Here is a 27,647-nt window from a genome sequence, read left to right on the forward strand (position 1 = left end):
AGGCAAACCTCACACAAACAAGTGGGGGAGAAGACAGCACAGAGTCTACACCCAGCAGGAGAAGCTTAAGTTAGGTCTTTTCTGAAAGCTAATGACACACTGTGATGTGTTTTTGTGTCTTTAGAGGAACAAAGGAACCATATTATTTCTCTGAGCTGGACGTTGGAGAGCACTGGATTTGGGGACAATACGGGATTGGGAGTTCTGCCCTCTTGTATCTGTCTAGTAATGGATACTAAAGATATCTCCCAAAGTTCAATTAACTTGTTTCAAGGGGCAGGAGGACCTCAGGCTGTTCTTTCCTTCCTGTGAGCTTCCCATCCTCCCGTTTCAGAGTGGTAACTGTGTTAGTCTGTATCAGCAAAAAGAACAAGGAGTATTTGTGGCACCTTAGAGACTGACAAATTTATTTGAATATAAGCTTTCGTGGGCTAAAACTCCTTATTTTTGCCATCCTCCTGTGTGATTTCTATGTAAATGGGGCTTCCATTGTTCGATTCCACCATGCTTAATTTAAATAGGAGACAAGTAGATAGCTCATTTCAGAGTAGCAGCCCTGTTAGTCTGTATTCGCAAAAAGAAAAGGAGTACTTATGGCACCTTAGAGACTAACCAATTTATTTGAGCATAAGCTTTCGCGAGCTACAGCTCACTTCATCGGATGCATTCAGTGGAAAATACAATGAGGAGATTTATATACACACAGAACATGAAAAAATAGATGTTTATCATGCACACTGTAAGGAGAGTGATCACTTAAGATGAGCTATTACCAGCAGGAGAGTGGGCAGTGGGGGGAGGCGGAGAAAACCCTTTGTAGAGATAATCAAGGTGGGCCATTTCCAGCAGTTAACAAGAACATCTGAGGAACAGTGGGGGGGGGGAATAAACAAGGGGAAAAAATAGGTTTCCGGTATAGGGTGGTGTTTATGTGACCATCACTTATTAGCACCGTAGTGTCCAGGAAGTGGATCTCTTGTGTGGACTGGTCCAGGCTGAGGTTGATGGTGGGATGGAAATTGTGGAAATCATGGTGGAATTCCTCAAGGGCTTCTTTTCCACGGGTCCAGATGATGAAGATGTCATCATTATAGTGCAAGTAGAGTAGGGGCATTAGGGGATGAGAGCTGAGGAAGCGTTGTTCTAAGTCAGCCATAAAAATGTTGGCATACTGTGCGGCCATGCGGGTACCCATAGCAGTGCCGCTGATTTGAAGGTATACATTGTCCCCAAATGTGAAATAGTTATGGGTGAGGACAAAGTCACAAAGTTCAGCCACCATGTTTGCCGTGACATTATCGGGGATAGTGTTCCTGACGGCTTGTAGTCCATCTTTGTGCGGAATGTTGGTGTAGAGGGCTTCTACATCCATAGTGGCCAGGATAGTGTTTTCTGGAAGGTCACCGATGGATTGTAGTTTCCTCAGGAAGTCAGTGGTGTCTCGAAGATAGCTGGGAGTGCTGGTAGCGTAGGACCTGAGGAGGGAGTCTACACAGCCAGACAATCCTGCTGTCAGAGTGCCAATGCCTGAGATGATGGGGCGCCCAGGATTTCCAGGTTTATGGATCTTGGGTAGATAGCTGTGACATTCCCTCCTCTCTGGGCAGACTCCACAGCCTAATATAAATGAGTATCCATGATTCCTTTCACAGTGTTAATTCACAATAATATTAATCAATGTGTCACTAGCTTTCAGAAAAGACCTCACTCTAGACTCTCTTATAACACAGTAATATTGCATACAATCAGTTGATTCAATTGTTTATCACATGAGGTTCAGCCCCTCTGTCTTTATAGCCTAGTAAACCTTTGAAATGCCTTCTTCTGAAGAGTAAAACCCAGACCAAGCTTCCATCTCCTTGGTGCAGAGGCCATGCTGTCTTCTCCCCCACTTGTTTGTGTGAGGTTTGCCTCCACCCTCTTGATAGCTTGATGTGTCTCTTTATTGCTTATATGTAAATTGAGGTGAACACACATTCCTTTGTTTAGGATAGACCTGTTTATCAACTCCACCTGACACACCTTGTTTGCAGACATTTTAATTCTCATTCCAGCATATGTCCATAACTCTTAATACCCAACACATACATACATGATGCATGATGATTAATGATCAGTGAGTTATTTGTTTTCAAATGCTATCTCACAAGGCCTATTTTGTACAAAGATTATTACAATAGTGTGTAGGGTGTGAATACAAGAGCGCTCAGTGTCAGAGATGTATTAGCAGGAGTTTTATAAGTAAGACACAAGAAGTAATTCTTCCTCTCTACTCAGCACTGATAAGGCCTCAAGTGGAGTACTGTGTCCAGTTCTGGGCACCACACTTCAGGAAAGATGTGGACAAACTGGAGAAAGTCCAGAGGAGAGCAACAAAAATGGTTAGAGGGCTAGAAAACCGTGATGTGCAAGGAAGACTGAAAAAAATGGACTTTGTTTACTTTGGAGAAGAGAAGACTGTGGGGTTTTTTTGTTTGTTTGCTTTGTTTTGTTTTGTTTTTTGGTGCAACCACTTTTATTTTATCTTTACAACGAGGATGGAGCAGGTTTATGCGATGCTGCCAGCAATCGGAGGCTATCCTGGGCCACAGATCTGCGCATTCCTTAGCCACAGGGCCTGTGATTGTGGAGCCTTTCATTTCCCCTTTGTTATTTACTATCACTCCCATGTTGTCTTCAAAACAGAGGAACACCCCGTCTTTTCTCCGATACGATTTCCGCTGCCAAATTACCACTGCCAGGTACACCTTCTTCCTGAGCTCAGGCTTGCCCTTCTTTACAGTAGCCATGACCATGTCGCCTACACCAGCAGCTGGCAGCCTGGAAAGAGTTAAAATTCAGCCAGCCGAAAAGACAGAAACTGCTGAAAAGCAAGAACATAGTTTCTGTCAATACCTGATACCTTAGCTCAGCTTATATGGTCAATGCCCGCCCAGTAACTCAGTTTTTAGACCAATGCTAACCGCCCTTTCACAGCCCACAGGATGTCTGTAAGCACTCATCCCTACCCACTCCCACCCCACCTCCTTCCCCCACAAGGTAGTTATAGATGTTTGATGCAATTAGGATGACCTCTATATGTACGTACCATTCTTATTTTTATCTTTGTTCAGGGTTTTCTCTTGATTTGTAACAATGTCTGTCTCCGTATGTACAGATAAATGCAAATGAATTGATAAGAGAATGTATATAACTGGCCATAATATAATATAATATGGCACCATATTTTTGAAGTGGCTTGTCAGTCTTCCCAGTACTGTGAATAACCCCCCCCTTCAGTATTGTCTGTGGTTGCCTGATTCTTGGGGAAAAGAATCTTTTTGCCTAACAACTGAAAGGGGACATGATAGCAGTCATGACAGCAAAGTAACAGAAGAGTAAAGTGGACACTTCAGTGTTTGCAAGATAAGGAATTATTCTTAAAACTAAGGATTTTTAGTAAGTTTTCAATTACAAAGGGAGGGGGAAATCGTGTTCCTGGAAGTCCAAAGTGGTATTGAATGCTCTAGGAATGTGCACCATCTTAGGTGTATGGATTTTTGAATACTCCTGGTTATCAATTTATCTCAGGGTGGTGTGCCTATATTTAGTAAAAAAAAAATACAGTAGAAATTTGCCTTTGATTAGGATTTCATACAAGATACAGATACTATAGTGTCCTTTGGGCCAGATTTTTAAAGGTAATTAGGCAACTGGGATTTTCAGAAGCATCCAGGTGCTTTCATCCTTTAAAAATCTGGCCTGCAGTGAATATTTGGGAACCAGGTTCTTCACACCATTGTTGACATGGAAAAGCACTTGGGTGCTGGTGCTGGACAGGGAGGCAAAATAACAGGTAAGAAAGGGAATCCGCATGGGAGGAAACTGAAGAAGTTTTCGCAAAAAGAAAAGGAGGACTTGAGGCACCTTAGAGACTAACCAATTTATTTGAGCATGAGCTTTCCGTGAGCTACAGCCCGCTTCATCGGAGACAACAAACCTGGAAATCCGTCAGCCTGAATATCACATGATCCCAAAGGATAAACCTGTGTATTTAAAAGAAAAAAAGAAAAAAAGGAACAAAAGTATAGAACTAAAACGAATGTTGCAATGCAAACAGGGAGTGCTCTGCTAGAAACATGGTGAGTCATGAATACTGAAGCTGCTAGGAACTATTAATACTTTCAATGATTATTTGCTGTTAAAAATATCAGTTAAGTAGCACAGCGGCATCCATCGGCAGGGTGTTCATGAAGGGGAATGATGAGGCTCTACAAGGAATAAAAAACTCAGTGTCATGCCAAGGGCGGGCAGAGTCCCGGCAGCAGCTTCAGCAGCTGGTACTGAGCATCCTCCCTTCCTAGGAGCCTGCCCACGCTCTGCCTCTGTTTATCTTCCCGGGTCAGCTCCTCCATTGCGAGCCGGGGGCCGGGCCGAGCCGCTGCTGCTCCCCGGCGGGGTCTGTGCGGGGAGAGACCGGCGCTAACCACCCGCTCCGCTCCGCTCCGCCCCGGGCTCGGCCCGCACCAGCCCCCGAGCCGGAGCCCGCAGGTGATGGGGGGACCCGGGGAAAGGGCCGGGGCCGGGGCCGGGCAGGACAGTGACTCTGCACAAGCGGCCCCGCAGCCCCAGCTCCCGCCGCCCCGGGAAGCTGCTCCCTGGCTGGGAAGCGCCTGGCGGAGGGACCGGAGCTGCGGCCCCAGCGGCGAGTCGCTGCCCGGGCTCTGCCCAGGATCTGCGCCCGGGGCCAGCGCGGGGGTTCGGGCAGGGGGGAGAGCGGCCGGGGGGGGGCATGGGCGGGCCCCAGGGGGGGTTCCCTGTTGTGTCCCTGGGGCTGGGTTGTCGGGGAGGGGAGGGGAGAGAAATGAGACTGAAATGGAGTCGTGGGGGGGGGGATTTATTGTAACCCCGTTACAAAACTCGGAGCCCCTCCCTCCCCTGAGACAGGCCCCTTCGTGCCCCAGCGGTGGGTGAATCTCCCCAGCCCTGAACGGCTGCTGGGGCCCTGTTTGCTCCGTCAGAGACACCTGCTCTGAAAGGGGGCAGGATCCTGTTCTCCTGAAGAGCCCCGAGTGTGACCCGCTCACACTGTCTCCTACTACAGGGGGTCTCAACCTTTTTTTTCTGAAGCCCCCCCCCCACCTCCCAACTTGCTATAAAAACTCCCCGGCCCAGCTGTGCCACAACAAAGCCAGGGCCAGCATTAGGGGGTTGCAAGCAGGGCAATTGTTCAGGGCCCCACGCCACAGGGGTCCCCGCAAATCTAAGTTGCTCAGGCTTCAGCTTCAGCCCCATGCAATGGGGCTTCGGCTTTCTGCCCTGGGCTCCAGGGAGTCTAACACTGGCCCTGCTTGGTGGACCCCCTGAAACCGGCTGGTGGCCACCCATGGGGCCCCAGACCCCTGCTTGAGAACCTTTGTTCTAATGTAAAAAGAAAAGGAGGACTCGTGGCACCTTAGAGACTAACAAATTTATGTGAGCATAAGCTTTCGTGAGCTACAGCTCACTTCATCGGATGCATGCCTTGGAAAATACAGTGGGGAGATTTATATACACAGAGAACATGAAACAATGGGTGTTACCATACACACTGTAACCAGGGTGATCACTCAAGGTGAGCTATTACCAGCAAAGTGGGGGGGGGGGGACCTTTTGTTGTGATAGTCAAGGTGGGCCATTTCCAGCAGTTGACAAGAACATCTGAGGAACAATGGGGGTGGGGAATAAACATGGGGAAATAGTTTTACTTTGTGTAATGACCCATCCACTCTCAGTCTCTATTCAAGCCTCCGTTAATTGTATCCAGTTTGCAAATTAATTCCAATTCAGCAGTCTCTCGTTGGAGTCTGTTTTTGAAGTTATTTTGTTGAAGAATTGCCACTCTCAGGTCTGTAATCGAGTGACCGAGAGATTGAAGTGTTTTCCGACTGGTTTTTGAATGTTATAATTCTTGACGTCTGATTTGTGTCCATTTATTCTTTTACGTAGAGACTGTCCAGTTTGACCAATGTCGATGGCAGAGAGGCATTGCTGGCACATGATGGCATATATCACATTGGTAGATGTGCAGGTGAACGAGCCTCTGATAGTGTGGCTGATGTGATTAGGCCCTATGATGGTGTCCCCTGAATAGATATGTGGACACAGTTGGCAACGGGCTTTGTTGCAAGGATAGGTTCCTGGATTAGTGGTTCTGTTGTGTGGTGTGTGGTTGTTGGTGAGTATTTGCTTCAGGTTGGGGAGCTGTCTGTAAGCAAGGACTGGCCTGTCTCCCAAGATCTGAGAGTGGTGGGTCGTCCTTCAGGATAGGTTGTAGATCCTTGATGATGCATTGGAGAGGTTTTAGTTGGGGGCTGAAGGTGATGGCTAGTGGCATTCTGTTATTTTCTTTGTTGGGCCTGTCCTGTAGTAGGTGACTTCTGGGTACTCTTCTGGCTCTGTCAGTCTGTTTCTTCACTTCAGCAGGTGGGTATTGTAGTTGTAAGAATGCTTGATAGAGATCTTGTAGGTGTTTGTCTCTGTCTGAGGGGTTGGAGCAAATGCGGTTGTATCGTAGAGCTTGGCTGTAGACAATGGATCATGTGGTGTGGTCTCGATGAAAGCTGGAGGCATGTAGGAATAGTGGTCAGTAGGTTTCCGGTACAGGGTGGTGTTTATGTGACCATCGCTTATTAGCACCGTAGCGTCCAGGAAGTGGATCTCTTGTGTGGACTGGTCCAGGCTGAGGTTGATGGTGGGATGGAAATTGTGGAAATCATGGTGGAATTCCTCAAGGGCTTCTTTTCCATGGGTCCAGATGATGAAGATGTCATCAATGTAGCGCAAATAGAGGAGGGGCATTAGGGGACGAGAGCTGAGGAAGCGTTGTTCTAAGTCAGCCATAAAAATGTTGGCATACTGTGGGGCCATGCGGGTACCCATAGCAGTGCCGCTGATTTGAAGGTATACATTGTCCCCAAATGTGAGATAGTTACGGGTGAGGACAAAGTCACAAAGTTCAGCTATCAGGTTTGCCGTGACATTATCGGGGATACTGACGGCTTGTAGTCCATCTTTGTGCGGAATGTTGGTGTAGAGGGCTTCTACATCCATAGTGGCCAGGATGGTGTTTTCTGGAAGTTCACCGATGGATTGTAGTTTCCTCAGGAAGTCAGTGGTGTCTCGAAGATATCTGGGAGTGCTGGTAGCTTAGGGCCTGAGAAGGGAGTCTACATAGCCAGAAAGAAAAGGAGTACTTGTGGCACCTTAGAGATTAACCAATTTATTTGAGCATGAGCTTTCGTGAGCTACAGCATCCGATGAAGTGAGCTGTAGCTCACGAAAGCTTATGCTCAAATAAATTGGTTAGTCTCTAAGGTGCCACAAGTCCTCCTTTTCTTTTTGCAAATACAGACTAACATGGCTGCTACTCTAATACATCGCCAGACAATCCTGCTGTCAGGGTGCCAATGCCTGAGATGATGGGGCGTCCAGGATTTCTAGGTTTATGGATCTTGGGTAGCAGATAGAATACCCCTGGTCGGGGTTCCAGGGGTGTGTCTGTGCGGATTTGTTCTTGTGCTTTTTCAGAGAGTTTCTTGAGCAGATGCTGTAGTTTCTTTTGGTAACCCTCAGTGGGATCAGAGGGTAATGGCTTGTGGAAAGTGGTGTTGGAGAGCTGCCGAGCAGCCTCTTGTTCATATTCTGACCTAGTCATGATGACGACAGCACTAATGTATGAGTGCAAGACAGGCTTAATGACATGCTTTTAGTGTAGTTTGTGTGGGTTATATTGATAGGCTTGGGAGGATGAGATTTTGGGGGGTAAACGTCAGTTTCACCCTACACACACAAATGGATGAAAAAGCATTTCCATGAATAATAATCAAAATGTACAGTTAGGCAAAATAAGGAAAAAGCTGCTTGAGAATGTCTTGCAGTGTGATTTAAGGAGAGAGATAAATATATATATATTGGTATATTTTGACATGTGATGCTGACTATTTCTGTTTTAATTACTATAAAGAGTTAACTCTTTGAGTCCCCATGTCTACAGTCATGAAATTATTATTGTCTGACCTACCCCATAACTTCCTGGAACTGGGAACATTCAAATAAAAAAAAAATCAAAAAGAAATCCTTACAAACATTGATTTCAGAGTAACAGCCGTGTTAGTCTGTATTCGCAAAAAGAAAAGGAGGACTTGTGGCACCTTAGAGACTAACCAATTTATTTGCGCATGAGCTTTCGTGAGCTACAGCTCACTTCATCGGATGCTGTAGCTCACGAAAGCTCATGCTCAAATAAATTGGTTAGTCTCTAAGGTGCCACAAGTCCTCCTTTTCTACTTACAAACATTGATATTATCCATTGAAATGATTAAAAAAATCAAATTCTGTCAAGCCTGTGTATAAATATAGCAATACAGTCACCACTAATCTAGCCCGTTTTCCCTCTATTAGAAAACTATTGCTCTGGAACCCCTCCGCTGGTTTTTCTCTTTTCTCACTTGCCAGATTTTGATATAAAATCCCCTCAAAATGTGTTCAGTTTCTCTATTTATAGATTAATATGTTATCTGTATAAATGTGCTTACTTATTTCTCTAAATAACCACTATTAAGAAAATTTTTTTTGCCTTCTCCCTTCTAATTAGCTGACATGTGAATCCTCTCATATTTCCCTAATTTTGTCTCAGTTGTCAAATAGTAATATCAAATCTCAAAATTCACTGATACTTGCATTCTAATTTTAAAATTAGATAAGAGTTCCTCCGTTTTGAAGGAGAAATATTGAGCTGAGTCATTGACTTGATTATGAAAAGAAAATCTCAGGTTCTAAAAGCTCCTTGAATCTAGCAGAGAAAGACACAAGGAGAAAGAATGGCTGAAAGTCAGAGACATTCAAATGGAAAATTAGGGTGATTAACCACTGGAAAAAAACTACTAAGGGAAGCCGTGGGTTCTCCAATTCTTGAGTTCGGGAGGTCAGACTAGATTTTCTAAATTCAATGGTCTCTCCCCCTTCTGGCTTTAAAAATCCGTGACACCAAATGGAGAGTGGGTGGGTGGGGGATTAAATTCCCCAATGATCAAATGTCCCCATGATATCTGAGAATCCAAGTGTTTCCTCTGTAACTAGGGTACGAGTGTCTTCCAGATACTGATGGGGAAAATCACTGAGGGCTAGATGTACAGAGATGTCAGTGAGAGAACCTGGATTTGTGCAGGAAATGGCCCACCTTGATTATCACACACATTGTGAAGAGAGTGGTCACTTTGGATGGGCTATTACCAGCAGGAGAGTGAGTTTGTGGGGGGGGGGGGCAGAGGGTGAGAAAACCTGGATTTGTGCTGGAAATGGCCCAACTTGATGATCACTTTAGATAAGCTATTACCAGCAGGAGAGTGGGGTGGGGGGAGGTATTGTTTCATGGTCTCTGTGTGCATATAATGTCTTCTGCAGTTTCCACGGTATGCATCCGATGAAGTGAGCTGTAGCTCACGAAAGCTCATGCTCAAATAAATTGGTTAGTCTCTAAGGTGCTACAAGTCCTCCTTTTCTTTTTGCGAAGACAGACTAACACGGCTGCTACTCTGAAACCTGAGAGATGTCAGTATTACTTTTAGGTGTGAATCCACAGCCCTGAGTTAGGCTCCCTATATTATCCCTGGGCAGAGCTAAGCACATAAAATGGGATCCACAAAACACAGCTTGCTGACCGGGGAGCTGCTTGAGCTAGCCAATGGGAAATGCTGTGGAGAGAGGTGGGTCATATGCCCCTGCCCCGCAAAGGGACTTAGATGGCTATCTCCGCTGAGTGATTCCTAGCCCTGAACCCTCTCCTGGAGTTTGGCGCATAAGGCTATGGGGTACATCCCCCAGTCTCTCCCTTTGAAACTGTTCCACCATGTATAAATGGTTACATATGTGGTGGGTGAGAGAGAGTGGGACTGACTCCAGCCCTGGGGCAGGGTGCTCATCTGGGTTTTAGGAAACCCAGGTTTCAGGTCCACTCCTCCAATGACTATTTGGACCTTTCTGTTTGTGCTGACCCAGACTGTCTCCTTTGGGTACCTTTTCCTAGCAACATTTGTTCTTAGAGGTGATTGTAACTTTGTATGAACTTTCACTCTTTTCTGAAAATGGAGCTCCCCATTGGGGTATGACTGCCAGATCCCAGTGACTACAACACATCCTGCTGGGGGATGGGAAACCCTTTCAGAGAGGGGAGTTTCAGGGGGCTGCTGGTGGGTTTGTGTTAGAAGGGCTGGAGCAGGAAATACACAGGGTCAGGGAGGTGGTGACAGAGTGGGGCAAACCTGCTGGGACACGTTCAGTCTGTGGCATAATGTTCAGAACAGGCCCTTTGTGGGGATGGAAATTCCCCCATTTCTGGAATGGGAAAGAAACCCCCTGGGCAGGGCTGGGAAAACTGACCAGACTCCCAGTGCTGGAGCCTGAACCCATTAGCCAGACGCTGCTCTGGAATTTGAAGGGGGCACATACCAGTGAGGCCCAGGGGAGAGGCCCTGTCCCCTCACCCCCAGCTGCTGGGAATGGGGAAGGGGTTAGGATTCCTGTCCTTGGACCCTGCTCGAGAGCTCTGCCTCCTGTATCAGCCTCTGGCTAGTAGGTGTGTGATAAATGAGATGACCCTGCCCTCCTGCACCGGCTGGGAGGGACAAGGAAATCTCTCCCCTTCTGAAGCCTCTTGGCTGCTCTGAGCAGGCTGGAGGTGGGATGCTGCTATTCTGGCCCCCACAGAACTTACTTTTTATTAACCCTTCAGCCCCATGACTGGTAGGATTGTGGCTGGGGCAGCAGGTACTGAGTGGGGGACTCTTGTTGTTTCAGGAGCACCGGCCTTCGAGGAGGTGGCTGTGTATTTCAGTGAGGGGCAGGGGTCTCTGCTGGACCCCACTCAGAGAGCCCTCTACAGGGACGTCATGCAGGAGAATTACGAGACGGTGACCTCGCTGGGTAAAGGATTTCTGTCCCCATGGTTATTAGAAGCTGGGGGGGGGGGTGTCTATGATGTGGCCAGTTTGACTTCTGCTCAGGTTCTTCCCAAGTCCCTTAGGTTACGTCTACACGGCATCTGGGAGGTGGGATTCCCAGCTCAGGAAGATAGTGGCTAGGGCTAGCCTCCTGAGTACATGCCCAGGGTCAGGGCAGGATTGTACTCAGGTGGCTAATCCGAGCCACAGCCCATGCTGCCTTGGCCACCCTGCCATTGTTAGAGGCTAGTTCTTGTCCATCCACCAAGTTGGGAATTACACCTCTCAGCAGCTGTGCAGACAGACCCTGTGATTTCAGGGGAATGACCTCATAGTCCTGACAATTTGTTTGACAGACTTTGATCTCCACTCCCCCAGCCATGGGATAGGAGAGTCTGAAACACAAGGGAGACCTAATTCATCTCCATCCCTGCATCCTTTGAGGTGGCAGAAGCATTGTATTGTCCTGTCTGTATTCATTCATGTCTCTTCTCTTCCCCTCCCCTCCTGGGACCAGTTCCATTCTTGGGGCAGATGTCACTCACCCATGCTGACCGAAATCTGTCAGGAGCTTCCTCCCCGACTTTACTTCCCCCAGGGTGTTTGGAAGGGATGTGGAGGCAGAATCCAGTTTCTCCTTTGTGGGCCCCTGGTGCTCTGTGTTGTCTGTTAGAACTAGGTTATTTCGTCCAAGTATGGAGGCTCCATTTTTTCTTTATTTTTAAAACCTCTGTTCCTGGCTTCACCCTGGGGTGCCGTTGTTGTCCCTGGTGCAGCACAATGTGAAGCTAGAGTGAGAGAGAGAGAGGGTGTAAAAGAATGAAGCTCCATTATGCTCAGACGATGATCAGGAACATCCCAGTTTTAATGGATCATGGAGCACCAGGGACCCACTTCACAGAAGGAAAAATTACAGAAGGGTTAGTAAATGTTCCCTTTCTCAGTCTCCCCGCAGTTGTTGTGTTCTGTTTCCCCTCTTTGCTGTTCCCCTTTCGTTCCTTTCTCCCCGGCACGAGGGATGACTGCTGTCTGGATTCTCTCTCTGTATTCCAGGGGGTGCTGAGATGGTGAATGAGAAGGAGAATCCACAGTGGGAAGGTGGTGAGGACGTGGGTCTGCAGGAAACAGTATTGGGAAGATCTGAGGGGGAGTTTTATGAGAATCGTAAACCAGGAAAAGCCTGTGGAAATCAGCGCAGGTCAGAGAGGCTTCTGGGATGCAACCCAGGGAAGAAAACGTGTGAACCCAGAAATCATGGTGGAGATTGCAAGGACCTCAAGGAAACCACAGCCCAGCAGAGAATGCCCAGAGAGCAGAAAAAAAACACATGCACCGAGTGTGGGAAAATCTTTATTCGGAGGTCACATCTTATTTCACATCAGAAGGTCCACACTGGAGAGAAACCCTACAAGTGCCTTGTCTGTGGGAAAGTTTTCAGTCAGAGCTCAAATCTTATTTCCCATCAGAGGATCCACACTGGCGAGAAACCCTATAAGTGCCTTGTCTGTGGGAAAGGTTTTAGTCATACCGCAAACCTTATTTCACATCAGAGGATCCACACAGGGGAGAAACCCTATAAATGCCTTGACTGTGGGAAAGGTTTCAATCAGGGTTCAAACCTTATTAGGCATCAGAGAACCCACACAGGAGAACAACCTTATAAATGCCTGGAATGTGGGAAAAGCTTCATTCAGAGCTCAGATCTTATTAGGCATGAGAGAACCCACACAGGTGAGAAACCCTACAAATGTCTTGACTGTGGGAAAAGCTTTGTTCTGAGCTCAGATCTTATTTCACATCAGAGTGCTCACACAGGAGATAAACCCTATAAGTGCTTGGACTGTGGGAAAAGTTTCAATCAGAGTTCATACCTAATTTCACATCAGCGAACGCATACAGGAGAGAAACCCTATAAATGCCTCGAGTGTGGAAAAACATTCAGCTGGAACTCAAATCTAATTTCACATCAAAGAACTCACACAGGAGAGAGACCATATAAGTGCCTGGACTGTGGGAAAAGGTTTATTGACAACACGGCCCTTATTAAACATCAGAGAATGCACACAGGAGAGAGACCCTATAAATGCCTTGACTGTGGGAAAAGTTTCAGTCGGAAATCAACCCATATTGGACATCAGAGAATTCACAGAGGAAAGAAACCTTGAATATGGGAGAAGCTTCAGCTGGGGTCAGCTTGTATCAGGCATCAGGAAAGTCAGACAGGGAATAGACCTCTTAAATATCTTTAATGTGGAAAATGCTTCAAGTGGAATTGACATTAGAGACTCCTCACAGGAGAGAAATTCTATCAATTCCATCCCTGGGACTGGCCTTAGTTTATTTTAAAAAATCCAATGCCCCTGCACATATCTTTGCTTTCATTCATGCTAAGTCAGACTCATGTGGGCTGCAGACCTGGGGGGAGAATTCAAATGAATCCCCCACACTGTGTGATTGTTCTGAGCTTAAATTCCAGTTTCCATCAGATGGGAATTTGGGTTTTCTCCTTTCATTAGGATGGTGTTAAAACTTTTGTAACCAGCATGACAACATAAGAAGGCGCCGAATGAAGCAGGTGTCGATAGTTCAGAGGAGAGTATGGGTAAGTCTGTTCTCCTGATTTTGAATCAACTGGAACATGCTCTGGGATGTCACTATATATGAACCTGAAAGTTTCTTATAGTCCACCCTGTATTGTGGATTGTTCTCTATTTGCTGAAGGCCGTTTGGTCACCTAGTAGTATATTAGTTTTGTTTTACAGGATGTAGTGCAGATTTAGTGGGGACTCCAAAAGACAAATGACCATTTGCCAGAATGCTCTTGGTTTATTTGTACCATTTTCCGACCCTTTGCCATGAGATCTTAGTGTTATTTGAACAATGATTATTATACATCACCATCAGCACAAACACTGATGGGGCCAGTGTGAGAGTTGCAGGCTGAGAGACAGGGACTGAAACAGGGAAGGAAGTTCCTGCCTGATCCCTGGAGTGACGGGAGATACAGTCAGGAGAGAGATAAAGGGCTGGGAAACTACAGGGTTTTCTCTGGAGAGCCACACAGCCGAGGCTGAGAATTGTTAACTTGCTACATAGGAGCCAGAGAGAGACAGGAACTAGCTTGTGATCACTGGGTGAAACTGTCCCTGAATCCCAAAGGGCTACAAATGACACTGCTTGTGGAGTGATTTGGGCGCATCAGTGATTTCTGGGAGGATGAGACTGAGCAGAGACAGGAAAGAAACTAGTGAAGTCAACAAGCCTGGCTGGTCCTGAGGCCAGCTGACGTCCATCACTGAGACTGGAGAGCAATGAGGAGTCCGTGAACCAAGCTTCTCACAAATACCCCCTCTCTACAGTGTCCTTTACTGAGATGACAGAGACTCACTCTCTCTGTCACACTCACCCCACGCATGCCAAGGACATCCCAGGGGGATAAAACCCTCAGCCGGGATTGGAGGTGCCGCGCCGTTCTCTGGCTCCCGTTAACCCGAGCTCCCTGGCTTTCCAGCTCTCAAAGCGTTTGCTTCTCTGTGACTGAATCCCGGCATCTCTAATGGATCCTCTGCATTTTTCTGCCCACTGTACAACATTGCTCCGTTTCTGATGCCTGCGGGAAGTGGGAACAGCACCGTGCTGGGCTGGGGCCAAAATGCTCCGTGCTGAGCTGGGTACTGGGTGTGGGGAGGAGAGTTTAGCTTTTATTTCTGGCTTAGAAAGAATAAAGTCAAATTTAGTTTCTCAAGCTCCCAGAGTCCTTTGTCTTGAGTCATGAGTAAAAATAGCCTTTAACGGACTCTGAGTCCACCTGGGAATCTTCTTTGAGGTGTTCTTTCCCCAACCCTGTGTGCCACAGGGAGCACATCCCGGAACTGCCAACTCTTTGTGTCTGTGGCAAAAATCCCTTGTCTAGGAGGGAAAATCCCCTCTGTCTGTCATTTCCCGTTCACCTGCCTCCTATCTACCACCATCTTCTGAGAGTTGTAACCACACAGTCCAACTGCCCAGCTCCCAGAATCAGTGGCGACCCCCTAAAATCCACCATAGCATAAACACACCACCTCCTAGAACCCCTGCCACTGTAACATCTCTCATTGCAAGGCACCTTCTTCAACCCTCAAATTATTTTTATGGCTCTGATCCCATTTTTCAACATCCTTTTAAAAATGTGGCTACCAGAACTGGACCCAATATTCGGGGATTGGCCTCCCCAATGCCGTATGCAGAGGTAAATTCATCTCCATGCTGATGCTCAGGGGCAGCAGGTTTGTATAATTTTTGGTGGTGCCCAGGAAGGGTCCAAGTCTCTCCCCCCCCACACACATACCTGCCTAAGGCTCTGGGAGGGAGTTGGGGTGCAGGTTCTGGGAGGGAGGTTGGGTGCGGGAGGGGGTTTGGGGTTCAGGCTCTGGGAGGGAGTTTGGGTGCGGAGTGTGGGCTCCGGGCTGGGGCAGGGGGTTGAGGTGGGGAAGGGGGTGAGGGCTGTGGCATGGGATTGGCATGCAGGAGAGGGGTGTGGTGCTTACCTCTGGCGGCTCCATAAAGTGACCCCCACACCCCTCTGGCAGCGGCTCCTAGGCAGGGGGGCCAGGGGTCTCCGTGCGCCTCTGCCCACAGGCACCACCCCCGCAGCTCCAATTGGCCACAGTTCCGATGGCAGAGTTGGCACTTGGGGCAGGGGCAGCGTGCGGAGACACCACCACCTGCCAAGGGGCCGCAGGGACGTGCCAGCCGCTTCCAGGAGTGGTGCGTCATGTGGAGTGAGGGCAGGCAGGAAGCCGCTTTAGCCCTGCTGTGCCTCTGGTGGTGGCGGCGGGAGCGGCAGGCAGGGCAGGGGGAGAGACCCAGCCCCGAACATTGGTGGAGCTGGGCCCCCGTGCTCTGAATATTCCTAGAGCACGGTCACCATGGGCCCATACAACTCGCCGCCCCTGCCTCATTTATGCATGAAGCATCCCATTCGCTTTTTTTGCCACAGCCTCGCATTGGGAGCTCATGTTGAGTTGTTTCTCCACTATGACCCCTAAATCCTTTTCAGAATCACTGCTTTCTGGGCCACCTTTTCCTTAGTTATGCCCTGCATTCCTCAGTCCTCAATGTACAACCTGGTATTTGGCCTTATTAAAATGCATTACGTTTGAACGGGCCCAGGTTACCAAGCGATCAAGATGACTCTGGATGACGACCCTGTCCTCATCATTCTTGACCACTCGGTCAATGTCTGTGCCATCTTCAAATTTGATCAGCAGTGATTTTATACTGACTTCCAGATCCCTGATGAAAATGTTGAGTATTGTGAGGGCTCTAGACCCAATCCCCGAGGAACCGCACTAGAAACACCTCCATTTGATGACGATTTCCCGACTGACAACTACTTCCTGAGATCTGTCATTTAGCCAGTTCTTTATTTATTTAATGTGTGCTTTATTGATATTGTATAGTGCTAATTTTTTACCAGACTGTCATGCAGTAAAATGTTACCAGAATACCAGGCAGTTAAAAAGTGTTAAGCATATTACATATACCCAGTTATCTTTATCAACTAAATATTTAATTTCTTCAAAGAATGAAATCAGGGTTGTTTGTTTTTTTACAAGACCTAGTTTCCATAAAGCCATGTTGACTGGCATTAATTATGTTCCTATTCTTTAATTCTTTATTTATTATATTAACAATTTTTTCTGTAATTTTGCCCAGTATTGATGTCAGACTAAGTGGCCTATAGCTACCCAGGTCATCACACTTGCCTTCTGGAATTTCACTGTTATTCCACGATTATTAAAAATTAATATTTGGGGTGGAGATCTCCTCAGGAAGCTCTTTAAGAGCTCTGGGTTGGAAGTTATTCAGACTTGCTGATGGAAAAAAGTTTATCCTTAGCAAATGGTGTTGAACATCCTCCTTAGTTACTAATGGACTGGAAAGTACTTCATCATCTTCATGATGATGCAGAGGCATGCAGAGAACTTGCAGAGTTGCCTGTTAATGCAGCTCCTCTGGGGGGAGCACAGTAGGGTAACGTGCACTCAGGGGCACCATTTCAAATTTTGGCTGATGGCGGGGAGGATAATTTCACCATGATTCCAGGGGCTACTTAGGCACCTGAAAACTCTAGGGTTTTGGCAGATAACTTAGCAAAGAGCTGACAGGAACACTTGCCAGACTGCTTTCCAGGGAAGACAGCTATAAGAATGGATCCAGGGAATGGTTCTGCATCTCTGAGCTGTTTGGACACTTTCAGGAAAATTCCCGATGCAAGACAGAGATCCCCAAAGTTATCTTGGGTAACCCTGAAAGACTTATGGAAAACTCGCAGATCCCACATCTCTGCTGTCACTTTGCACTGACAAACTTGGACTGTCTGAACCTGTTCATGTATTTTACCTGCTTTAAGCTCTCGAGAACTTTCACAAATAAAAGAAAGAAAATTAAATAAATGAGTGACGTAGTTACACCGATATAGGGCCGTAGCGTAAACCCGACCTGAAAGTTGTCCCATTGAAATGGAATTATTCACAGCAGTCATTAAAGTTAAACATGCACGTAAATGTTTCCAGGGCCGAGATTGAGGCCACAGTTTATGAGAGGTCCAGACGCAAGAAGAGACAGGGACAGGGACAGGGAGCTGACAGGAAAATGCTGATGGAGTCCCCTCTCCTCTCCCTTCCATTAGATCTCAGCTGAGTTCCCTAAGATGGGGCACCATGTGGCCCTGCTGGCTCTATTAGTCAGCGATCCAGACAAGGACATCAGCCGGCAGGCCAGGGAGGGGACTTACCAGCTCTACCAGCTGCTGCTCCGACAGAGGGGTAAGGAACCCAGCTGGGACACGGAACCCAAGAGGGGACTGAGAGTGACCACAGGTGGATAATGGGACCCCAGACCATTTCTCTCCGACTGACCCCAGCTGGAGGACAAGTCTCTCTCTGCCTCTGTTCTTCTCCACTCCACTGTGGAGCCACCAATGGGATTGGAAGGACACAGAAACTGCAACCAGAATGAGGAGAAAAGTCTCTTTCTCTCTCTCTCTCGCTCTTCCATGACGCAGAAGATGACGCAGAAGATCTCTCTCTCTCGCTCTTCCATGACGCAGAAGATGACGCAGAAGATCTCTGGTGCTATGACTGGCACCAGGACAGCAGGCTCTTGGGCTACAAAAATACAGCCAGAGTGGGGGAGGTAAGGGCACTGTGCCAGGGCATGACACAGCTCAGGGAGTGGGGCTGGCTGGGTTCCCTGCAGTGGATGCCTCCTGGAGACAGGAAAAGAGCCCACTCCTTATTTCCAGCTCAGAGCTCCTCATCCAGCAACCAGTGGGACAGGCTGGTGCGAAAGGTCCCACATTGGAACCTCGCTAGTTGCCGTGATTTGAGCGTCTTACATGGATGCATTGCTACGTGGCATAAGGAGGATCCCCGGGTGGGTGAGTTAAAATAGGATTACGGCTATAGGTGTCTCTCTGCTCCTTTTCCCCCGGCTGATCCCCAAGTGTTTGAGAGGAGAGCCCTGGGTCATTCAGTCACGATTGCTTGATCAGACCCTTGTTTCATTCCCTGCACTCTGTAGAGGAAGAGAAAGGAGGTGGGCTTTGCCCAATTCCATTGCCAGTCAGGAAGGAGAATGCCCCAACCTGGGGACATAGTGAGCTCCAGAGCCAATATAGACCACATGCGCCCCCCTCATGTCTCCAGACCTAGCCAGGGAATGGCAGAGTATCTGGACCTCAGCCACTGTTCCAAAGAAACACATTGTCACTGACCCAAGTTGCGGCTACTTGCTGCACAAATAGAAAATCAAAGACATCGACCCCACCCCCCATCCCCGTCTCACAACTGTGGAGAGAATATCCAAACCTTCGAACACACCGTAACACAGTGCCCCCAGACTGGAGTCAAAGCTGAAATGGGTGATTTCCACAACATCACAGAGGAGGCCTTGGAGTGACTCCTGGATCGACAAGGGCATCTGCAGAACGCTGCTCCACAGACGCCCCGTGAGAGAGACTGTGTGAGCTTGTCCCTCCTCCCACAAGCTGAATTGCTGCAGCAGAAGAAAAGTCTCCGAGGAGTGTCTGGGATGGGGACTGGGCCATGAGTCTCCTTGTCCTTGTCAGGCTGCAGGTTGGATTCCCCTTGAAGAAACCAAGGAGCTGCAGAGGCCATTCCCAGCGACGAGAAAAATCACTAAGCTGGGGTGAAGAGACCTTCGGTCTGTCAGCTCCATCCCCCTCGCCTCCCCCAACACACACATACTCCTCTAGCCGCTGAGATGCAGGAGATCTCTCTGCTGGAAGCAACACAGTGTCCCCTGTCATCTCTGTGCCCTGCACAGCAGAGTGGGCCTGCTCACACACATTAGAGATCCATTTCCAGCCCATCCTGGCCCCTGCCAGAAATTGCCCTCCCGAAAGAGCCACTGGACGCTTTGGTCCCTAAGCGCCTGCGACCTTTTCATAAAGGGGTTTCCCTGAGCTCTGGGACCCTGAAAGCCTCCTGGGGAATGAACTGCCTTGGCCACAGCAGCTCTCTTCCCCGCCCTTTGGGGCACTAGACGGTGATGCCATTGTACGGCCAGGACTTGGAGGCTGGCTCTGGGCAATCTGCTCAAGCCTCGTGTCCTCTTGCTTCTAGGTCTTTGGAAAATTCTTCTGCGACGGGCAGAAAAGATCCTTTCTGCAGACAGCAGTGCTGGCCATCCACGACCCCCTGCTGCATGTCAGCCAGGCTGGGCTGGTGCTCGTCTACTCCCTCCTGGGGGAAGCCCCACAACTGATGGGGGTCACGGTAAGCAGCTGCAATCGACTCAGGAGCTTGGGGTGGGGCCCAGGGCCTCATTCCCATCCGATTGCCATTTGCTGGCCTGGTAGCAAGGAGCCTAGTGGGGACTTCTGGACTTCATGGACTTCTCTTCTTAGGATGTGGTGCTCTGCTATCACTCCTGGGAAGGACAGGAGAGTCCCCTAAGTGCCCTCTGGGAACCTTTCCTGCCCCACAGAGCTGCACCCATTTTCCCCATGGCCTAGTGTCCAAGTCACCTGAGCCACCATCGAGAGTTGCTCCCATCCCTGGCAGCCTGGGAGGCCAAGGACTGACTGGAGATGGTGACTGACCAGGAAGGGCTGAGGCACATGGGCGTGGGAAGCGGGTCTTGCTGCTGGTAGGGCTGGATCCGCTCTGGAGCGATTGGGAGGATTCAGTCAGCAGGGGCTGCTGACCTGCCCCCTTCACCAGGACTGCCATCCTGTGGCTTCAGCTTTTGTCACTGGGGTGACTTGGGGAAAGGTCTCAAGCTCTCCCCATCCCACTTCACTGCTGCCAGAATCCCTCCTGCCCCCCGCCACCCTGCTAGAGCCCCCTCCCTGCCCTACCTGGGTGGGGATGGAGGTAGGGGTGGAGGAGAGGGTTCTACGAACTTGAGCGGTGTCCCCAGGTGGGTTGGAGGTGGAACAGCTGTCAGGGGCACTGATGGGGAGGTGGCAGGAGCTCACCGTACAAGGAAGGGGGTTGGCACTGGAGGTTACTAGAGAGAAAAGCAAGTCTCCATCCTGGGGGTCGGGAGGGTGAATCCACCACTCAGACATGAGCAGCTGCTGGGTGGAAATGATGGTGCTGGTTCCAGGTGCCCTTAATCCTCCCTGATTCCTGGGGAGCGTCTCAGTCTCTGACATGTTCTCGTTCCCCTGCAGCACGAGGATGTCACAGCCAAGGTCATGGGCCAGCTTCACATCATCAGGCACTTGCACCAGATGCCCGAGGCGCTGCAAGGGCTGTGGCTCATCTGATGCTCTGAAAGGTTCCCCTCCTTGTTCAGCAAGTCCCGCTCCCTGCTGCAGGTACTGCTCTGTCTCACTGTAAATGGGGGGCTAGTGGAAGCGGAAATGGAGGCCCCTGGCACTCACAGAAATTCTCTCCCCTCTCTGTGGAGCTGGGTCCTTCCCTCGGCCCCCCCAAATTCCTTCATCTGGGGCAGGAGCTCTTTCCCTCACACCCATACCCCTCCCCTCTTTCCTTCATCTCACCCCCAGCCCATTCCCCGTGCTCCCAGGCAGAGATCTTCCTGCCCCATATGGCGCAGAAGTACCTTTGGGTCAGGGCTAAAGACTGTCTGCCCAACTGAAGCTCAGGAAGCTCCACATTTGATGAGGTGAGGATGGGACAGAGGCTCAGGGCTAGCTTCATCTCCTGCTCTTTATTCTTCCTTTGGCCCTTCTCTGGGCTCTCAGAGTGTGACATGAAGAGGAGCCTCCTCCCCCCGTGACTTCTAGGCCCTGGGGTGTGTGACAGCCTCCCAGATGGCTGCAGTCAGAAGCTGAGCCACCTCAGGGAACAGTGGGGACAGGTCCCTTGTCCGAGGAAACCAATCAGTGGTAGTTCTCAAAGAGGCTGAGAGGGAAGACCCTGCTCCCTCATGGAGGTAAGAGCCATTGACTTCTTTGGGCATATGGGTTTCTTGGGGGAGAAATGGGATCCCTGCTGCATAGCCTGGCTGGGAGCTTCCCCCATCCCTGCGACAGAGACATCTCCATCAATGTGCCACCCTTGTTTTTTTCCTAGGAAGAGGCTCCCCAGAGAACTCCTACTCCAACCTGTTCTCCTGGGAGAGTTTCTGGGAGGAGGCTCCCATCCCTCAGTCTCCAACTCCATCATGCAGTCTCTTTCACATAACATCTCCGCTCTCCAGCTCCACTTCCCGCAGCAGGACAAATGGACCTTCAGCTCCTAGAGAACAGACTGACCTCCTTCTGATCAGCAATGGGGTTTCACCATCCCCTCAGCAAACCTGTCAGCCGGGCTGGACCAGATTTGAAAGAGGAGGGTATCTAACAGGGTGACTTGGCCTGTGGCTGCCAAGCCTGGGGCTAGGCCAAGTTGATGACCAAGTGAGCCCCACCTGAGAGGAAACAAGGGGAAACAGCAGCAAAAGTACAGAAGCAGACCCAGCTGTTCACTAGACAGCCTTGGCCCGAAACCTGGAGTCCAGGGTAGGACTGGGTTCTCTCACCGTCCCTAAGGAAGGGGACACAGAAGACCATAGAAACCCAAGAAGGGCAGGCCAAGCCGAAATCAGGCCGAGGAAGAGCTCCCCAGGAGGGTGGAAGGCCTTGTTTCTGTTCAAGACATTTTTGGACTTTGTTTGGAAGGAGCACGACCCAGGAAGGAGTGGAGTAAAGGCCAGTCACCTGGTTGGAGGGCTGAGTTCCCAGCCAACAAACTGCAAGCGTGAGTATCAGCGGGGTTGCTAGCCCAGCGAGAAAGCGGTGACACGAGGCCTGGCCAGCATCTAGCGGTGAGTGCACTCTGGTACGCACCTGCTTCCATTCTGGAAAGAGCCTGGTATTGGAGAGTGGGTGGGGAGAGCAGGGAGGTGGGAGGGGTTCCTGAGGCTGGAGTGGGGAGGAAGCTGTGGGTCTGGGAGGGGAAGGACATGGCCCAGCTTGTGGGAGGGATCCTGCTGGCTGTGTCTGGAGCCCTGTGTAGCCTCTTCTGTGGGAAGTTCCCATGGGTCAGTGGGGCCTGAATCTCTCCTGCTCCTTTGGTCTCTTTGGGCTTCACAGGAGATGTCTGGTGAAGTGCCCTTGGACTCCGGGCCCAGCACTGCTCAGAAATTATTCGCTACCTTCAGAGGGACAGGGCACAGCTCAGCCTGTTGGGTAGTCTGGAGATTCACACTTCACTCGAACACACGACGCTGAGGTGGTTTTGGAAGCAAAGTAACAAAGAAGAGATTTAAGTGACACTAAGGAAGAGAAAGAGGCAAATTTCAAACAGAGAAACAAAACACAACACACTTTGTAGTGACTTAAACTGAACGTTAACAAGTCACAATCTTTGCCTTAGCAGTTTCCAGACTAACATCTCAGCTATCCTAACAGACCTTCATTGATGTCCCTGTAGGGTAGAAAACTTCTCTGTCGAATCCGCTGATTTGATTGCTTCGTCTTCTGGTTTCAGACACTCTGTTCTCCTTCCGGGCTGCCTGGACCCTGACTGTAACATCTCTCTGGTCCAGCCTCTTACACAGATGTGTGCTGCAGCCAGCCCAGTGCAGGGAGCAGTGGGGACAGATGATCTCATCCCGTCAGACCAAGAAACAGGGGTCCCAGTGAGGCTTAGATGGAAGATCCCAGGCATCTCCTGGAGGTAAGAACCATCCACTCTTCCGGGCACTTGGGGCTGTTGCAACAAAGAGGGGGCTCCTGTTCCATATCCTATTTGTCCTCATGACTGTGTTTTTTTATTCTCAGAGGATGCGTCTGGGACCCTGGAGACTCTTTCGTGCAGGAGGTTTGAGCGGGGAGAGATCAGTCACTGTCATGACCCCCGGGTCATTAACCCAGGTCTCCAGGGTTCCTGGGAGCAGGCACCCTCCAGCACGCCACCTGGAAGCCGAAAAACTGCTTACCTAGGACTGACGAAGTCCAGACCCAATTTGAGGCTCCATCCCTGAGAACCTATTGGCAGAGTCCCAGAACAGTTAATCGGCCCCGGGACCTCTTTAAGCCAGCAGCAGGAACAAGGAGCTGTCTGAACACCCGAGCTCCTCCCCGGCTCTGGACCGTGTGTTAACTGTTCCTGCTCCCCAGGCTTGATTTCCTGGCATGCGGACTCGGGGTGACTCATCTGACTTGAGGTGCTGAACACAATTTGGTCTTTTGCTTCTGCTCTTCCAGTGTCCTGACCCAGCTGACTCTCGACTCCTGCCTTGTGAGTGTGGACTCTGCCTCTGACCACTAGGTCTGGCTGCTCATTACCCGGCCATGACACTGACTTTTCGACAATTCCTCCAGTGCCCTTTTCTGTTCTCCAGCTCCGCTCTCCCAGCAAGACACACCGATCCCTGGCTCCCAGAGTCCTGCTTGCCTGCTAGTCAAGGGCTCGGGGGAGAGCTTGTCTTGCCCCCTCCCCCACCACAGCTGTTTTTCCTCGGGGACTCTCCCTAGCGCAGAGGAGAGTCCGTCCTGGCAGCAATTCAGGAAGTCACAGAAGGGACGGTCTGCTCAGCTCCCTCTGCAATGTCACTGCCCGAGACCATTAGGAGTGGGTGCCCAGTGACTGCGCCGGCAGCTCCTTGAGAGACTCCTGGGGCAGGGCAGTCGTGTTTCCCGGTGACCGCGGGAAGGCATGCAGAGTGTGCGGCATTGAGGAGACTCTCCTGCTGTCCCAAAGGGTTTCTGTTCTCCTGCACGGTCAGACCGTGGGGCCGGCTGGCAGAATGGGGAAGAGCTGGTTGGTGATGAGTCGGAGGAATCACCATAGAGTTGGCAGCAGCTGCAGATCCTGGAGTCCCTGTGGTCGGGTTACCATGCGTCCGGATTTTCCCGGACATGTCCGGCTTTTTGGGTTTTAAATCGCCCTCCGGGAGGAATTTGTAAAACTCTCTGAAGGGCTGGGATTTCCCTCCCAATGCAGCACTCTGGGGGCGGGGGCGGGGGAGCTGCGCGCACTGTGGGGGAGCACGGCACTGTGTCTGGCTCCGCACCCCAGACACACTGCTCTGAGCAGCAGGGTAAGGGGGCCGGGGGGCTGGAGAAGGGGCATGGGGTCCCAAGGGACAGTCAGGGGACAGGGAGCAGGAGAGGTCGGATGGGTCAGGGTTTCTGGGGGGAGCCTGTCAGGGGGTGGGCATATGGAGAGGGGTCGGTGGAGTCAAGGGAGAGGGATCAGGGGGGGTTGGATGGGGCGGAGGTTCAGGGGGCAAGTCAGGGACAGGGAGCAGGGGGGGTTAGATGGGTCAGGGGTTCTGGGGGGGCAGTCAGGGGAAAGGGAGCGGTTGGATAGGTGTGGGAGACCCGGGGGTCCGTCAGGGGGCGGGGGTGCGGATAGGGGGCGGGGCTGTCAAGGGACAGGTACGGGGTGGAGTTCTAGGTGGGCAGTTAGACTGGAGGGGGTCTAAGGAGGGGCAGTTGAAGACAGGGAGAAGGAAGGCTTAGATAGAGGATGGGGTCCTGGGAGGGGGCGATCAGGGGACTAGGAGCAGGGGGGGTTGGATGGGTTGACAGTTCTGTGGGGGGCAGGAAGTGAGAGGGAGTACATAGGGAGCAGGGCTACAACTCCCCCCCCGGAGTGTCCTCTTTTTTGAAAGTTCAAAAATGGTAACCCTACCCTATGGGCCCAGTCTCCACTCCTGAGAGTTGAGGCGAACCTCCCCCTGTTCTCAGGGAGTCTTTGGCTTTGGCGGCTGGGCCTGCCTGCCGAGACAGAGGACTCAGTGTTTCCATCAGGCTGCTCAGTTGCAAATGCAGCCACCCAAAGACGTGAAGAATGGAAGCGAAAGAGCAAAGCTGGACCTTCCGCTGAGCTCCTGCCATCAAGTGAGCCCAGCCTGGGAGAGACAAGGGAAAGCTCCAAGGTGCCTGGTGGCTGCAGGAATCCAGGGGAGGAGAAATAAATGATTAATGATGAATCCTACGGGCTTTGTCTTGTGTGGTGAAGGGTTTAAAATGGGTCTAGTTACTATCACATTCAACTTTACAATGGCTGTGTCTGATTGAAAGGCAGGTCTGGAAAGGTCAGAGGTCACTCGAGGAGCTTCAAGTCTCCGATTCTGTCCCTATTGCCTGCTTTGACCAGCTGATCTCACCCCAACCCATCCCTCAGGTGGTCGGAGTGGTGAGCTCTTTCCCTCTTTTTCTGGCATGCAGATAACTTGCAGAGTTGCCTGTTAATGCAGCTCCTCTGGGGGAGCACGGTAGGGTACCGTGCACTCAGGGGCACCATTTCAAATTTTGGTGGTGGCGGGGAGGATAATTTCACCATGATTCCAGGGGCTACTTAGGCACCTGAAAACTCTAGTGTTTTGGCAAAGAGCTGACAGGAACACTTGCCAGACTGCTTTCCGCGGAAGACAGCTGTAAGAATGGATCCAGGGAATGGTTCTGTATCTCTGAGCTGTTTGGACACTTTCAGGGAACATTCCCGATGCAAGACAGAGATCCCCAAAGTTATCCTGGGTAACCCTGAGAGACTTATGGAAAACTAGCAGATCCCACATCTCTGCTGTCACTTTGCACTGACAAACTCGGACTGTCCAAACCAGTTCATGTATTTTACCTGCTTTCAGCTCTCAAGAACTTTCACATATAAAAGAAAGAAAATTAAATAAAAGCCGTAGTTACACTGATATAGGGCCGCAGTGTAAACCCGACCTCAGAGTTGTCCCATTGAAATGGAATTATTCACAGCAGTCATTAAAGTTAAACATGCACGTAAATGTTTCCAGGGCCGAGATTAAGGCCACAGCTTATGAGAGGTGCAGACGCAAGAAGAGAAGAGCTGTGCAAAAACTGAAATGCCACTTGGAACTTGGCCCAAACAATGCAGCATGACAAATAAACTCATCTTGTTATACAGTAATAGAGCTGGTTCAAAATGGTTTTACACTCACAATGCAACCTTTGAACTAAAAATGCCACTTTGGATTACATTGATCATTTGAAAAAAGTTCCCTTTTTAAAAAAAACATTTTGGATTTCTCTGCCCTCTTGAGAGAGAACGTGGAGTTTTTCCCACCAAAACTAAACAAAAATTTGATCATTAAAAACATTTGCAAATACCTTTGAAGAATATGGGGGCGGGAGTGGTTTCTTCTTCAATTTTCATGACGCTCCCCACCCCCGCTATTTTTGACCAGTTCTAATTATGAAGAAATGTCTGTCTGTCCATGAATGATAGATATGTCTGCTCCTGAAACATTAAAAAACAACGGCTCTCATCAGGAGCACTGAGGTCACATTACGTAGAGAAACATCCAGGCCTGCAGGGTTCACATTCTCAGAGACAGAAACCGCCCCAGGACGGGAATGTCACACACAACACAGCCTGACTGGCCCGGGTTGGTTAGGTGCATGTTTTGCTGTTTCTGGCGAATTGTGCTTTTGTGAGGTGGGGTGGGGGGTTTATATTTGAAAGGAATTCTTCATCCTCTCCCACTCTCATCCAGGGGAGACCAGGGCCCACCACTTTTTTCTGGCCATAAGTGTGAGCGACTGAATGAGGGGGAAGGAAGGGGGGGCAGTGTTTTGGGGGCAAGGGGCGGCGTGAAGTGGGAGCTCAACGAGAAAGGCGGCATGAGGGGGGGCCTCCGGGCAAGGGGCGGTTTGAGGGGACCAGACCTCGAGGAGAAGCGGTGGCACAGGGGCTGGGCTACAGTTTGGGTGCCATCAGCCCCCCCACTTTTAGGAATCTCTTGCCCATCCTACCCTCATCCCAAATTCATTTGTAACAGTAAGAAAACTTTGAGCAACAAGGAGACTCAGAGACCCACACTATTACCGCTAAAATCCTCACCCGCCCCTGGAGCTGGGCAAACAGAAGTTTTTGGTCGCTGGCAATTCCAAAAAAAGAGATGGAAAAAAACTGGTTTCAGGTTGAACAAAACTAAATTTTTTCCAAATTTTTGGTGAACCAAAAAGCTTAAAAATAAAACAAAACCCAGGAACATTTCAAGGGTTGTAACTTTTTGAATTTTTAAAATAAAATTGAAGGACATTTTTAAACAAAAAATTGTTTCAAGCTGAAAAATCAAAATAGTTTCTTTGGAAAGTGTCTAAACGAAATGCTTTAACTTGTTAAGAACTGGGGGGAGGGGCTGGACGTGAACAATTCAGCAGACCGGATACGAATTCGCAAACTGCTGAATCTGCATTTTTCACCTTAAATTGGTTTAGATGAAAAGTTTCGCCCAGTCTAG

General features: G+C 49.7%; 1 protein-coding gene and 1 long non-coding RNA gene across 2 annotated transcripts in view; both read left to right on the top strand.

Annotated features, from left to right (window-relative positions):
* LOC144929104 (uncharacterized) overlaps positions 1 to 14,703 on the top strand; it is a 31,022-nt gene extending 16,319 nt beyond the window's left edge. The window contains 3 exon segments of the mRNA XM_078848374.1: positions 4,344 to 4,530; positions 10,816 to 10,941; positions 12,012 to 14,703. Of these exon segments, the coding sequence (XP_078704500.1) occupies positions 4,344 to 4,530; positions 10,816 to 10,941; positions 12,012 to 13,123 (1,425 nt within the window). The 3' untranslated portion in view covers positions 13,124 to 14,703.
* Positions 13,491 to 24,189, top strand: LOC144929330 (uncharacterized). Its single transcript, XR_013634585.1, has 7 exons — positions 13,491 to 13,560; positions 19,589 to 19,741; positions 20,644 to 20,790; positions 21,181 to 21,371; positions 21,512 to 22,177; positions 22,910 to 23,098; positions 23,203 to 24,189. It is a non-coding gene; the product is annotated as an uncharacterized LOC144929330 (long non-coding RNA).
* Positions 24,190 to 27,647: the final 3,458 nt, after the last annotated feature.

The sequence above is a fragment of the Lepidochelys kempii genome, chromosome 14, assembly GCF_965140285.1.
Source record: "Lepidochelys kempii isolate rLepKem1 chromosome 14, rLepKem1.hap1, whole genome shotgun sequence".
Lineage (NCBI taxonomy): Eukaryota > Metazoa > Chordata > Testudines > Cheloniidae > Lepidochelys > Lepidochelys kempii.